The sequence below is a fragment of the Capra hircus genome, chromosome 29 (genome assembly GCF_001704415.2).
Source record: "Capra hircus breed San Clemente chromosome 29, ASM170441v1, whole genome shotgun sequence".
Lineage (NCBI taxonomy): Eukaryota > Metazoa > Chordata > Mammalia > Artiodactyla > Bovidae > Capra > Capra hircus.
The window spans coordinates 18113383-18129367 of record NC_030836.1 but is presented as its reverse complement, the minus strand read 5'-3'; the positions used below and the strand labels follow the sequence as shown (position 1 = coordinate 18129367).

General features: G+C 40.0%; 1 protein-coding gene across 4 annotated transcripts in view; it reads right to left on the bottom strand.

Moving 5' to 3' along the window:
- The window catches only part of PAK1 (p21 (RAC1) activated kinase 1), a 162228-nt gene continuing 153316 nt past the window's right edge, over positions 7074–15985 (bottom strand). For all 4 annotated transcript variants that reach the window (XM_018043395.1, XM_018043396.1, XM_005699502.2 and 1 more), the window contains 3 exons: positions 15561–15757; positions 13001–13138; positions 7074–8386 (listed from right to left, as the gene is read on the bottom strand). In XM_018043395.1, the coding sequence (XP_017898884.1) occupies positions 8300–8386; positions 13001–13138; positions 15561–15757 (422 nt within the window). In that variant the 3' untranslated portion in view covers positions 7074–8299. The remainder of the gene's footprint in view (positions 8387–13000; positions 13139–15560; positions 15758–15985) is intronic.

Below are 15985 nucleotides of genomic sequence, written 5' to 3'. Positions count from 1 at the left end.
TTTGGACGGCAAGGAGATCCAACCAGTCAATCCTAAAGAAAATCAGTCCTGCATATTCATTGGAAGGACTGATGCTGAAGCTGAAACTCCAATACTTTGGCCACCTCATGCAAAGAACTGACTCATCTGAAAAGACCCTGATGCTGGGAAAGATTGAAGGCAGGAGGAGAAGGGGACAACAGAGGGTAAGATGGTTGGATGGCATCACCGTCTCGATGGACATGAGTTTGAGCTCCAGGAGTTGGTGATGGACAGAGAAGCCTGGCGTGCTGCACTCCATTGGGCCACAAAGAGTCAGACATGACTGAGCAACTGAACTGAACTGAAGAATTACTTCTCTCAATGTACTCTGCAAGGGAGTTAAATAAATAGGGTAACGATATACAGCCTTGTCGTATTCCTTTCCCAATTTTGAACCAGTCATTGTTTCATGTTCAGCTTTAACTACTGCTTGACTCGCATCAGGTTTCTCAGGAAATAGGTAAGGTGGTCTGGTATTCCCATCTCTCTAAGAATTGTCCACAATTTGTTGTGATCCACACAGTCAAAGGCTTTGGCATAGTCAATAAAGCATAAGTAGATTTTTTTTTGGAATTCCCTTGCTTTCTCTGTGATCCAACAAATGTTGACAATTTGAGCTCTGATTTCTATGCCTTTTCTAAATCCAGCTTGTACATCTGGAAGTTTTTGGTTCACATACTGCTGTAGCCTAGCTTGAAGGAATTTGAGCATGACCTTACTAGCATGTGAAATGAGCACAACTGTCTGGTAGTTTGAACATCTTTCTTTGGCACTGCCCTTCTTTGGGATTGGAATGAAAATTGACCTTTCTTGTGGCCATTGCTGAGTTTTCCAAATTTGCTGACATATTGAGTGCAGCACTTTAACAGCATCATCTTTTAGGATTTTAAATAGCTCAGCTGGTATCCCATCACCTCCACTAGCTTTGTTCATAGTGATGCTTCCTGAGGCCCTCTTGACTTCACACTCCATGATGTCTGGCTCTACGTGAGTGGTTATTCCAATCCTTAAGACCTTTTTTGTATAGGTCTTCAGTGTATTCTTGCCACCTCTTAGTCTCTTCTGCCTGTTAGGTCCTTACCATTTCTGCCCTTTATCATGTCCATCCTAGGATGAAATATTATATTGGTATCTCCAGTTTTCTTGATAAAATACCTGGTCTCTTCAGTTCTATTGTTTTCCTCTACTTCTTTGTTCTGTTCTTTAAAAAAGGCCTTCTTAGTTGGATATATCTAAGGTCCTATAGTGAAGGGGTCTTACAGATGTAATTAAGTTCCCAAATCACTTGACTTTAAGACAGTGTGATTGTCTAAGTGAGATTGGCCTATTCATATAAGCCCTTTAAAAGCCATCTTCTCTAGCATTGCAAGAGAAAAGTGGAAATCAAAGAGCTATGTTCTGGCTGGTCTAGCAGAAACCAAACATTCCTTTTGTGAATTGCCTGTGGGATCCATGTGGCAAGAAGCTTCAGGCAGTCTTTAGGAGCTCGGTCCTCTGCTGACAGCTAATAAGAGAAAGAGGACCCCAGTCCTACAAGTAAATTAATTCAACCAACAACCAGAGAGACTAGAAGATGACTCCAATCCCCACATGAACTACAACCCTGACTAACACCTGGATTTTCAGCCTGATGGGAGCTTCAGCAAAAATCCAGCCGGAACCAAGCAGAACCCTGTGCCACCTGCCTCACCCCAGTACAAAGGCCCCTTCCAAATCTCCTGCCTTTTCTTTATAGAAAAGCTGAAGTCTTCCAGGCCTTCCTGAGTCACAAATGAGAAGGCTCAAGCAGCTAATGATTAGGACAACAGAATCACAGATTCATGTCTGATGCTTGTTCTTGAGTTGTTCTATAGATACTGTAATTGACATCAGAGGGGAAAACAACTGTAGGATGACTGGATCGCAACCATGCTATGAACTGCTCCATACTGAGTAATACTGAATCTATGGCTAGCACAATTCCAAGAACTGGCCTTAAGAGAATGGGATTAACACTATAGTTCATAATAATCTATATATTTGTGGACATCAAAATAATTATAGTTTGTTCTGCCTTTATATGTAAATGGGCAACTATAATCATCAGCAGAGATGGTACAGACCCATGTCAATATTTTCCACTCAAGAACATGGTGCCCTATGTCAACATGATAGAGTTATAGAAGACCAACCTTTGCCCATAATCCCATAGAAATGGAATGATGTTCTAACAAGTGGGGATTTATAAGTGGCTTTCGGCAGGAAAGAGCTCACTGCAGGGTGCACCCTTTTGTCACTAACCTTAACCAGGCACCCTCATGCTCTATTTATCTCTGGCCCTGGCATACCTTTCAAATCTTTTGATCACACAATATCTTGCCTAATCTGCTGGCTCTTTCTGTAGATCAAAGAAGTAGAAATGAATTAACCAATGATCAGATCTCTTCCCCTTCGGTAATTTTGTGAATAAACTGTGTGAACAAAATAGCATCTAAAAAAAAAAAAAATCACAAGAAGTTGGCAAGCCTGCACATGAGCCTGTATAGTGGGGGATGGTGACAACTCTAACTCCCATCATTTCAATGATTAACTGAGATTACTTCCCTTTTTCCCTTTAAAAACTTCCAGGGAGGAGCAGAATCACTGGAGATGGTCTTCAGGAGACAACAAATCCACCATCTTCCCAGATTGTTGACATTCTGTTTAAAAGCAACTCCTTTCTAACATTTGTCTCTCTCTCTCTCAATTATTGATTTTTGAGCAGAGAGCAGTCTGACTTGATTTGGTAACATAACCACATCATGCTCCACCATGCTCCTTTATCATGACCTATAGAAACTGTGAGACAGTTTCTGTTGTTTTAAGCCATGATGTTTGTGATAATTTGTCACGCAGCAATAGAAAACTAACATATAGGGGACAGATGTGTTCAGTACCCATAAAGAATTAGACAAGTAGTGATTATCTGAGTAGACAGTTTCAGAGTTCTGGTTCTACACTCTGAAGGCAATGAAATGTAAGGAAACTTGCTGTTAAGTTGCATGGACATGAAGAATATTCACTATGTGGGTGGATGTCTAGATATCCCTATAGTAAATGATACTGAACAAAAGTTTGTGTGGCTTAGGGGTAAAGAATCCACCTGCCAATGCAGGAGATGCGAATTGGACCCCTGGGTGAGGGGATCTCCTGGAGGAGGAAATAGCAACCCACTCCAGTACTCTTGGCAGGAAAATCCCATGGACAGAGGAGCCGACCAGGCTACAGTCCACAGGATCTCAAAGAGTCAGGCATGACTGAGCGACTGACCACGCAGGCACAGATGCACAGTAAGTCCAAACAAACCCAAACATCAGAGTTTGGAGCAGAGAAAGGCTTACTGCAGGGCAAAGCAAGAAGAATAGGTGGCTCATGTTCAGAAACCCCAACTCTCCAATGCTTCTTAGGGAAAAGTTTTTACAGGCCAAAATTTGGGATGACGGTTGCAGGGTGTATGACACCTTCTGATTGGTCGGTGGTGACGTAACAGGTCAGTATTCCAGGAATCTTGTGTTCAGTCTAAAGTTGCCATCCTCCACCTGTGTGGGGGCTTTAGTTCCTACAGAAGTAGTCAAAGACACTTAATGTATATCCTTTGAGAAGGAAGCAGGATCCTGTTTTTAACGGCTGCACTACAGCTTCTTGATTGTTCTTCCTTTGTTTCTGCATTTCCTTACTTTGCTGGCTAGAAACTGCTTGAATCTACTCTTTGGAACTCAGGAATGTCTAGAAGGCTGAAGCCTAGATCCTGCAAATAAGAAACTAGGAATACAGAATCACTCTTGTGTCCAGCAGGGCCCAATGGGGTCCTGCTTGATTACATAGACAGTCATCACTCTAATGCTTAAATTGTTGGAAAGTTCACAGCAGAGCTAATGCTTGTGAAACACTGCCCCTGAGATGGTAGTTGAACTGACATGATGGGACTCAAACCCAGCCAAAAGCCACATTGGGACTTGAACCCATGGTCTTTTAACTGAGATCACACAACTCATCTCAGGACTCAATGAAGCTCAGGTTCTTTATGACTCATCACAGAAAGAAATTAGTGAGAGACAAAGCCATAGATATGAAATGGATTTACTTAGAGAGATACACATTCCATAGACAGAATGTGGTTCATCTCAAAAATCAAGAACAGCCTTGGGGTAAATACACTCCACAGACAAGAGTGTGGGCCATCTCAGAATATGAGAGGCCCTGAAATATGCTGTAGTTAGTTACGGGCTGGGTAATTTCATAGGTTAATGAGTGGGAAGATTATTCCAACTATTTCAGGGAGAGGGTGGAGAGTTGCAGGATTGGGCCATCACCCACTTGTGGCCTTTTATAGTTGGTCTCAGAACCATCATGGCACTGGTGGATGTGTCACTTAGAATATGCTAATGCATTATAATGAACATATAATGAGGCTCAAGGTCTACTGGAAGTCGAATCTTCTGCCATCTTGGTTCTAACCAGTTTTTGTCATATTCTATGAATCTGAGTGAACTCTGGGAGTTGGTGATGGACAGGGAGGCCTGGAGTGCTGCGATTCATGGGGTCGCAAACAGTCGAACACGACTGAGCAACTGAACTGAACTGAACTGAACTGATGGCTATGTCAAATTCCCTGAGGTTCTCAATTCCTTTGCCAGATCCCCAGGTTGGGAAATCTACTGTGGGCCCTAGAACTTTTGCAACAGTGCAGGAACTTCTTTAGTATAAGGGTTCTCCAGTTTGGGGTTGTCTGCTCAGAGGCTCTATGGTGGGGCTAATGGCAACCTCCTCCAAGAGGACTTCTGCCACACACTGTGGAAAATTCTTAAATAGATGCGAATACCAGACCACCTTACCTGCCTCCTGATTATGCAGGTTAAGAAGCAAGAGTTAGAACCAGATATGGAACAATGGACTGATTCCAAATTGGGAAAGGAGTACATCAAGGCTATATATTGTCACCCTGCTTATTTAACTTAAATACAGAATATATCATGAAAAATAGCAGGCTGGATGAAGCATAAGCTGGAATCAAGATTGCTGGAAGAAATATCGATAACCACAGATATGCAGATGATACCACCCTTATGGCAAAAAGCAAAGAGAAACTTAAGAGTTTCTTGATGAAGGTGAAAGAGGAGAGTGAAAAGCTGGCTTAAAATTCAATATTCAAAAAAGTAGGATCATGGCATCTGGTCCCATCACTTCATGACAAACAGAGGAGGAAACAACAGAAACAGTGACAGACTTGATTTTCTTGGGCTCCAAAAACACTGCAGATGGACACTTCAGCCACGCAATTAAAAGACACTTGCCCTTTGGAAGAAAAGCTATGACAAACCTAGACAGCATATTAAAAAGCAGAGACATTACTTTGCCAACAAAGGTCTGTCTGGTCAAAGCTATGGTTTTTCCAACAGTCATGTACAGATGTGAAAGCTGGACCATAAGGAAGGCTGAGCGCCAAAGAATTGATGTTTTTGAACTGTGGTGTTGGAGAAGACTCTTGAGAGTCCCTTGGACTCCAAGGAGATCAAACCAGTCCATCCTAAAGGAAATCAATCCTGAATATTCACTGGAAGGACTGATGCTGAAGCTGAAGCTCCAATACTTTGGCTACCTGACACGAAGACTGAGGGCAGGAGAAGGGGACGACAGAGGGTGAGATGGTTGGATGGCATCACTGACTCAATGGACATGAGTTTGAGCAAGCTCCAGGTGATGGTGAAGGACTGGGAAGTCTGGCATGCTGCAGTCGATTGTGTTGCAAAGAGTCAGACATGACCCAACTAATCAACTCTAAAATTCCAGAGAGGCAATTAACAATTTTCAGCCCTCATTAGACTAACCAGTTTACCACTGCAGTCTAAGAGTGAGGAAGTACAATCTTTGGATCTTCATCATTTCTTGTGGAACATTATCTAATATTCCTTCTGTCTTACACAGAAGCAATCCAATCATACTTGTCCTTTCAGTAACTACAGGAGGATCTCCTGTTGCTCTGCATTTTTCTTCATAAGACAGTATCAGGTCTCACTAATCATCACTTTTGACCCCCTGATCTAAAAGCCATAATCACATAGCGTTATAAGAGTTGTCAGCTGACCAGTCCTCCCTGGAGTTATCACCTTCATCTGGAGGTGGGAATGGAGAGTGTGATGGTTAATTCTGTCAACCTGACTGGGTCATCAGGAGCCCCATATCTCATTAAATGTTATTTCTGGGTGTGCCTTTGAGGGTGTATCCAGAAGAGTTTAGCATTTGAATTGATGGACTGAACAAAGGAGATGTGCCTCCTCAAGGCGGGTGGACATCATTCAATTAGCTGACAGTCTGAACGAACAAAAATGTGGAGAAAGGCTATTCTCTGACTGTGCCAGTAGGACATCGATCTTCTCCAGCAAAGGGACTCAGTCAAAAATATAAACATATATCCGTTCTCTTCCAAACTCCCCTCCCATTCAAACTGCCACATAACACTGAGCAGAGTTCCCTGTGGTGTACAATAGGGCCTTATTGCTTATCCATTTTAAATATAGCAGTGCACACCTGCTTTTTTGGCCATGCCACCCACTCCAAATCCCAGGGACGGGGGAGCTTGGTGGGCTGCAGTCTATGAGAGTCACACAGAGTCGGACACAACTGAAGCGACTTAGCAGCAACAGCAGCAGCACAGCATGCAGGATCTTAGTTCCCTGACCAGGGATCAAACCCATGCCCCCTGCAGTGGAAGGGCATAATCCTAACCATTAAATCACCAGGGAATCCCCTAGACTTCCACTAGAATCTATACCACTGCTCTTTGACTGTCTGGTCTTCAAACTACACCACTGGCTTTCATGGGTCTTCACCTCTGCAAAAGTGTTAAGAATAAAGAATACACAATAAAGTAAATATATAGTGGTAAAGCAGCATCTTATCTGCAACTTAATCTCAAATGATTCTAGAAGAAAGAATATTTTTATAATATATATATTTTTTCTTAACTTAGAAAAAATCAAATAAAAAATTAGAAAAGAAGGGAAGGGAAAAGCGAAAAAAAGGCATACACCAAATAGAATATTTTCATCTCCTTTTATTGAAGGAAATAAAACTGCAGAGGCAGTGGTACCTCAGAGCATGACAAGGTAGCCATTGGGGCTAACATGACAAGCCACAATGCTGGCCAGGGGTCCTACCATAATGGGAGGACCAAAACCACAAAGATAGCAGGAGGTAGCAAACATCCCCAACACCCAGTGCAAGCATTTCCATTTGCAGAGAGCTTGGCCATGCAATGTAAAAACAGGGTTCCCTCATAGCTGGCAGACTATCATCTCAGGCCAACAAATCCATCCAAAACTAACATGTAGTCTCAGATTTGGAGTTCTTTCTCTTTGACCCAGAGATCAGGGCAATCAGAAGATGAGTTACTCTTTTAGCTCCTTGTTGCAGATGGAAAAACATGCTGAGTTCTTCAAACATCACATAGGTATAGCTGGACAGGTGCTGATGCCCAGCTTTATTCTAAAAGCAGCTTTTTTTTTTTTTCCTTGACTTCTCACACTACTCTCACCCAGCATGTGCTCTAAGAAACTTCTCAATGTTCTAAACAAGGGCAGAATGGGGGCAGCAGCCTAGGGGAATTTAGGGAGTCAAAAGCTACTACATAGCCAAGATCATTTCACAAGAAATAGCATGGGAACACGACTGGATCTAGATCCTCCCAAAAAGATGCTTGAAGCATATACAAAGAAAAACATGGTAGCTCTCCCACCCATATCAGGATCAGCTGTGCCAAAGTCATGGTCCAGAAAGAAGAGCCATTCATGTCCTGGCTGAATATTACCCCCATGGCATTCCTTGGGCTGTTCTAATTTTCAAGTACAATAATGTGTTTGGGCAGTCTGATAACAGAAAAGCAAGCACTGAAAAATATCTCAACTGATCACAAGTTGATTATGTTATAAAGTCAAAATTCTATATAGTCAAGAACTGATTGGCTGGTGCGGGGTGGGGCAGAAATAGGAGTCCAAGGATTTATTCATGTAAGTCCTTGATCATAAATCACCCTCACATCCACAGGTTGGGAGCAAATTCCTTATTTTAAAATGGCCGTCATCCAATTAGTCAATTGCAGTTCTCTTCAATGCTGGACACATGGTTTTCAAGGATCAGTCTTGAGAGCACTAGACCAGGAAATGGGAGGAGAAGGCAAGGAAGAGCAACAGGGGTTGGAATTTCCGAAATGAGCATTTATTTCACAGAAGGCTTGGCACAATGAGGCTGGGGTGCTGTGGTTTTAGTGATTGTTCTTGGTTGCCTCCTTTGCAGCAGCAATCAGTGGAGTGAGGCTGGAGAGAGGCTTGGCAATCTTCAGAAATTGATGCTAGAAAGCAGAAAAATAACAAAAGACTCATGACAATTTACCATTCTTCTTTAGCAACCGTTACAAAATTTTCAGGGCATCCATGTTTGTATACTGTGTATATCATCAACTTCAAATTGAAGGACATCTTTCAAAGATAACATATCATTTTGAAGAACTGTTTGGCAATATCTACCTACAGCTAAACACATGTCTATCTTATATCCCACCAATTCCACTTCTAGATATATTTCAAGAGAAGTTAAGTTTTTTAATTCACCAGAAGACACACACATAAATGCTCACTGCAGTTTTACTTATGACAGTCATAAATGAAAGAACATAAATGTCCAAGAGACTGAAAGAGTGAGTACCATTATACTCATAGAATACTATACAAAAATTACAGAGCAATGAAAAGGAATAAGTAATTGATACACTGATAATAGGATGAATCCCACAGAAGACATGCTGCAAGAAAGAACACATACATAAGAAGAGTTTGTACTGTATGATTTCCTTAACTGATCATGACCCAATGGTACACTCCAATTCTGCATTTCAGAAGAACTGATTTGGGAATTTGTTGTTCTATCCTTGAGTTTAGTAAGGTTAATTAACCCAGGAAGGACTTGGTCCTTTTCCAAAAAACTTTCACTGGGCTATACTGTGGGCCATACCCACAACCATTAAAGACCATTGTGGAAAAAACACCATTTGCAAATTACTTTATGTTTTCAGTGAAAAAACATTATGGAAAACGATCATCACAGAACTCTGAACTCACAACTAAAAATGACTTTTCTTCATTTACTAGTGAAAAGGCTTTGTGTCTTGAGGGTATAGGCTGTTTCTCCCCTTGGATAAGAAACATAGGAACTAACTAACGTATTTTATTTCTGTTTTCACTACCAGGACACTAAGAACCAAATTTGATGTTTAAACAAAACTATTTAACACAAATGATTAGTATGTTTGGTTCTTCTGGCCATCCTAAGTCTCTTTTATTAATCATATTGTATATGTGTATACATACATTAAATTTTAAAATTTCTATATTTCTAAATATAGAAATATCTACAAATATTCTTTGCTAGAAGTGCTTCAAATTTTTTTTGAACAGAGATGGGATTCAAAGAGGTACTGAGAATAAGAAACTATTACTACAAAAGGAATAAAAGATCTTGGCTAAATTACAAAGATATGAATTCCAACTAAAGCCCCTATGTATTTCTATCCATATATATCATTCTCACAGGAGAAACAGATGGGAAGCTTTCATGATCTGAGATTCTGAAAGTCATTGTTTAGAATATTTACAATGTACAGTAACAAGTTAAAGAGTCAGTGTTCTCAGACTGCATGTTTATACAACTCCCCTGAGTTGAGAATGCAGCATGATCCAACACCCAATTAGGAGGCCTCAGTTTTCTTCTCTGTGAAATGAACAAATCAGACAAGATAAGCCCTAAGGTCTTTCCAGCTTAACACTCGGAACCAGGCAGTGGCCAAGAATAGACACACTTGAGAGCCAAATACACACAGATTTAAATCCTGGGTCCACTACTTCTCAGTTACTTTTTAATCATGCAAAGTTATTGAACACTTGAAATCTCAGTTTCCTCACCTGTAAAAATGGGAATACAAAAATCTATAAATCACAGGTTTATTAAAAAAGAATAGGTTAAAAAATATGTAAAATCCTTAGTGCCTAGAATGTGGTAAAGATTCAACACAATGCATTTATTATTTGTCATGTATTATTATATCAGGAAAAAAACTCGAGAGGACATTAATCTTTCAGTAACTATGTTTTAATACCTAGTTAACAATATCATCTTGAGGCTTAGACTATTTGCACATTTCCCAAAGCTTGGTATTTCCAGAAAAAACTTCATATGAAAGGAAAAGGCTCCTAACCTGCCTGTTATAAGGAGGTTTTGTCCCAAAGGATGCTAGAAACTAATGGGTTTGGTAGAACCCAGATCTCATATCTAATATATCAATGCTCTGTAGTCAGTAACTCTGATTACAAAGAGATGCTAAATATCTACAGAAGGTAACATTTCAATGAAGGTTTAAGCAATTCCATTCAATTCAACAAACATCTTCTGAATACCTATTTTTTAATTGAAGTATAGTTGATATACAATGTTAGTTTAAAGATTAAACAACAAATTGTTGTTGCTTAATCACTAAGCCATGTCCGATTCTTTTGCAACTCTGTAGACTGTAGCCCGCCAGGCTCCTTTGTCCATGGGATCTCCCAGGCAAGAATACTGGAGTGGCTTCCTATTTCCTTCTCCAGGAAATCTTCCCAACCCAGGGATCGAACCTGCGTCTACTGCATTGGCAGGCAGATTCTTTACCATTGAGCCACTAGGGAAGCCCATTGCATAAATCACAGGTATAAAATATAGTGATTCACAATTTTTATAGGTTATATTCCATTTATAATTATTATAAAATATTGGCTATATCTCCTGGGTTATACAATATATCCTTGCAGCTTGTTTTACATGTAATAATTTGTGTCTCTTAATACCCTACCCATATAATGTCCCTCCCCCACTTTCCCTCTCTCCATTGGTAACCACTAATTTATTCTCTATATCTATGAATCTGTTTCTTTTTTGTTATATTCACTAGTTTATTTTACTTTTTAGATTCCACATATAAGTGATGTCATACAACATTTATTTTTCTGTCTGACTTATTTCACTTAGCATAATATCCTCCAAGTCCATCCATGTTGTTCCAAATGGCAAGATTTCATTCTTTTTTATGGTTGAGTAGTATTCATCCACCCCTGGAGAAGGAAATGGCAACCCACTCCAGTATTCTTGCCTGGAAAATCCCATGGACTGAGGATCCTGGTGGGCTACAGTCCAAGGGGTCGCAAAGAGTCGGACATGACTGAGCGACTTCACTTTCAGTATTCATCCACATCTTCTTTATCCATTCATCTCCTGATGGACACTGAGGTCACTTACATATCTTGGCAATTATAAATAATGTTGCTATGAACACTGAGTTGCATGTATCTTTTCATATTAGTTTTTGTTTCTTTCATATATATACCCAGGACTGAACCACAGGGTCATATCATAGTTCTATTTTTAGTTTCTTGAGAAACCTCCATATTGTTTTCCATATTGGCTGTACCAATTTATATCCCCATCAAGTGTGTAGGAGGGTTCCCTTTTCTCCACATCCTTGTCAACATTTGTTATTTGGATTCTTTTTGATGACAGCTATTCTGACAGCTATGAGGTGATTTCTCGCTGTGGTTTTGATTTGCATTTCCCTGATACTTAGTGATACTGAGCATCTTTTCATGTGCCTGCTGACCATCTGCATTTTCTCTTTGGAAAAATGTCTATTCAGGTCTTCTGCCCACTTTTTAACTGGGTTTTTTGTAGGGTTTTTTTTTCCTGAATTGTATGAGCTGGTTATATATTTTGGATATTAATGCTTTATCAGTGATATCATTTGCAAATGTTTTCTCCCACTGAATACCTATTTTGATTCAGGTCCCAGGTAAGAGGAAACCAAGGATTAATAACATAGAAGTTATGATCTACTAACAGTAAGGAAGACAGAATTGTTCATAGTTAGCTTTAATTTGATGCAGTATGGTACATCCTGCCCTGCCCTGCCCTGTGTTAGTCCTCAAAATACAAAAGTTTTATGACTTTTGTATACTGACTGACTGTGCAAATCTACACATTTCTCATCGTCAGTAAGTTGCATGTCACACTTATTAAATCACCAGTTGGCAATGTAGTAAAATAACACTAGTAATGAGAAACTGTAACTGAAACATAAATGCTAAATATAGATAACGTGGTCAACTAAAAGCAAATTTTGAAACCATATGAAATAATCATGCTATAACTTCAGGATTAAGCTGGTGGAATATACAAGGCTTGGTAAACCCCCAACTTCAGGTTCCCCACAGCCTGTCAGGATCTCACTCCAAACAAGCAGACTATAGGGACCTTCCTGGTGATCCAATGGTTAAGACTCCAAGCTTCCACTGCAGGAGGGCACAGGTTTGATCCCTGGTCAGGGAACTAAGGTCCCTCATGCCATGTGGCATGGCCAAAAAACTGAAATAAATGAACAAACAAGCAGACTGTCATTCCCACCATCTGCAAGGGTTTCCATGAAGAAACTGGGAAGACTTGAAATGTTGCACTAACTATCCTCTAAATGAATGTCTTCTGATATCCTTTCCTAAAAATCTATCTTTTGAGTTTATCCCAGTAAAATATACCTTGTATAAGATTTGCATGTCAAAAAATTTCTTCTCATCTAGACTCAAACTCTGCTAGACTAATTCAGGCAGAACATAACAAGCACCAAAGGAAGATATAGGCAAAGTTCAATAAGAGCTCAGAAAATAACTCTGTAAGATACAGCCTAGAAAAGTACAGAGTTTTAATAGGCTGAGGAAGAGCCCAAGGGAGTAACATCAGCAAAGGTCCAGGGATGAACAAGATGAGGGAAATAGGAGTGTGGGACGTGCTAGGAGAAAAGCCTAGTTCTATAACAGCCATACAAAAATGCAGCAAAAAAGCCTTGATTATGTGATTCTCTGAATTAGGTGCCTCCCTACATAGGGATAGTTACCTGCAGCAGTTCTTTAGCCGAACCTCTCTTCTCCACATCCATCTCAAGACAGCGGTTCAGAAAGTCTCGGAAGATAGCTGACAGCTTCTCTGGGTTCTGAAGCTCTGGGGTCCCATTGGTGGCAATGAGGTACAAGGCCTGGAAATACAAACAGAATTGCCCTGGGCTCTACCTGGGATTCTTTCCTGGTTCCCAGACAGGCCCCGAAGAAATATGGTCGGCTACTTTCTGCCTTCAGAAGACAAAGAGGCAGCTTTGGTATAATGGAGAGAATATGACTTAAGAGCCAAATTTCCAGTGAATTTCTAACTTCCTCGTCTGTAAAACAGGGATGATAACAGTGCCTATCTCACATGTCTGTAAAATAAAACAAGATAACATATTGAAAGCATTTCATAAGCTTATGAAGTGTGTTACAGATCCAAGGATTTATTATTATTGATTTAAATCTAAATGGTTTACTATACATTTAGCCTAATGAGTTAAACACCTGCCCATTTACTGAAGGAAACTTATTATTCCTGGTGCCATCATCTCAGTCATCTAAACACTGATCTCTTCTAGCAGGAAAAGAATATATAAAGGAACTATTCTGTAAAGGAGCAATCTGTTTCACTGTTGCCATCTTGGTTCTCTAATATGAAGCCATATCCTGGGAAAGATAAAGAAAAACATCATACTAAACCTTTTAAAGCAATCTGAACTTTATTTCATAAGTGTTTACACAAACACTATCTCATTTAATGACCACAATAACTCTGGGTAATAGGCAGAGCAAGAATTATCATCCCCATTTCACAGATAAAGTCCTAAAACATAAAGAGATATGCTTGGGATCATGCTGTTTACACAAGCTTATGTCCTCTGACTTTGATCCCAGTCTTATTTCTGTTACTACTATTCATCATCATTTTCAAGGCCACTCTAAGGTGGAGGAAGATGAGTGGCATGTGGATCCACAGGGCAATACTGGGAGGCAAGGAAAGAAACTATGGAAGGTAGTTTCAGTTTGGTACACTAAAACACTTTTCAATAATCAGGGCTATCCAAGAGGTAACTGGCTAAAACTACATGACTGTTGAGTAGCGACAAAACTCTGGGAATTCTGGCATTGAGTGAGAGGTTGGAATAAATAACAAAAACAATCAGAATAACTCTCACATTTGCCCATGATCAAAATTATCAACCTACTTGTATCTGTATTCACTTACACTGCTTTCCCTCTCCTATTATAATAACAAACTGTCCAAGTTCTAATTTGATGATCTTTACTTCAGTACTTGATCCAACCCCCCGATCTACTTAACGATATAACTATCTCTCCTACAGACGTCACATCCCTCTTGTACATGACCATTTTCCTCTCTACTAGATAATTCTCATCAGCACAAAAACATGCTATGATAATATCATCTTCAAAACAAAAAACAAAAAAAGAAAACCCCCCTAGTCTCTACTTCAAGATATGGCTCCACTCACTTCTCTGTTAGCATAACTGCAAAATTCCTCTGAAAGAAAACGATGAAAAGTAACTGCTTATATATGTCATTTCTTCACTCTGGTGGATTTACTCTAATCAGGCTTTCGTTCCCATCACTCCAGTGAAACTGACTGTCAAAGTCATCAACAACCTTCACACGGGCAAATCTAATGATCATTACTTCGCTTTGGCTTAAATGCAACTTAGTCACATTTGACACACTGGTCCATCCTCCTTCTCGAAACACTTGTCCTCTTGGCCTCCAGGACACGTCTCTCAGTTCTCCTTCTACCAGGAAGGCTGCCCATTGATCAACTTTGCTGGTTCCTCTAATTTGTAAATATGAGAGTATCCCAGGTCTCAGTACTACCTCTCTCCCTAGGTGAGTGATCTCATTATCATCTACCTCTGATTTTTAAATAAACCAACCATATAATACCTACTAATAAATTTGTATTTCGAGTCCTAAATGCTCACTCTTGAACTCTGAACTCTTATGCCCAATTCTACTGAATACCTCCATTTAAGATGTCTAATAAACATTTTAACTTAACATGGTCAGAACCTTGTCCACTCTGCTCACTCACTTCAGGGACATTAGTCTCCTTGGTTTTCCCAAGGATCTATCAAGTATGTTCTCTAAACAAGTTCTTTATACACTTGATAACTTGAAAATTCTTACTTCAGATTAATCTCAAAGCTCATTCCTTTTTTCATTTTTCTTTTTACTTTTTCATTCCTTTTTTTCTTCAGATTTCTCCTCAGATAACTTATAAGAGAGGAATTCATTCTCCACCTAGAATAAAACAGTATACTTCTCTGTCCTTCCCCCTCTTACTCTCTTAAGCCCCTTACTATTTCTTTCATAGCTCTTATCTTCTGTTACTATATATTAATTTGTTTTATTATTATCAGAACAGTTTCTTGCCCATAAGAACTCAAATAATCACTGAATATATGAATGAATGACTGCTAATTTACATTTTCTTTAAGCATGTATACTTTATCACTGCCTAGTTTGATCCAGAAAAGAGAAATCCAACAGCCCAAACATCTTGATATGGGACTAGTAACACTCACTCTCAGAGGGTTTTCGTTGAGGTATGGGGGCTCTCCTTCAATCATTTCAATGGCCATGATGCCCAAGGACCAAATGTCAACCTTAGGCCCATAGGCTTTCCGGGTCACAACCTCTGGTGCCATCCAGTACGGTGTTCCCACCATGGTGCTGCGTTTGCTCTGCTCTGGGGTGATCTGAGCACAAAATCCAAAATCAGCTGAAAAAGAAAAGACAGAAACGGTTCATATGCAGAGTGTTTCTTCCGTAAATACTATGTGCCAACCCCAAGGTATCAAGCTCTGCCAGTGTCCTAACCACTACATCCCTTGTCTCTCCGAAGCTGGAGTCACATAACTGCCACCTTCACATCCAGCTCCTAGGCTGTGCCCTGGTCAGACTTTAAGGAGGAACATGAAACATCATTTCTGCCTTCCTACTCCTCCTC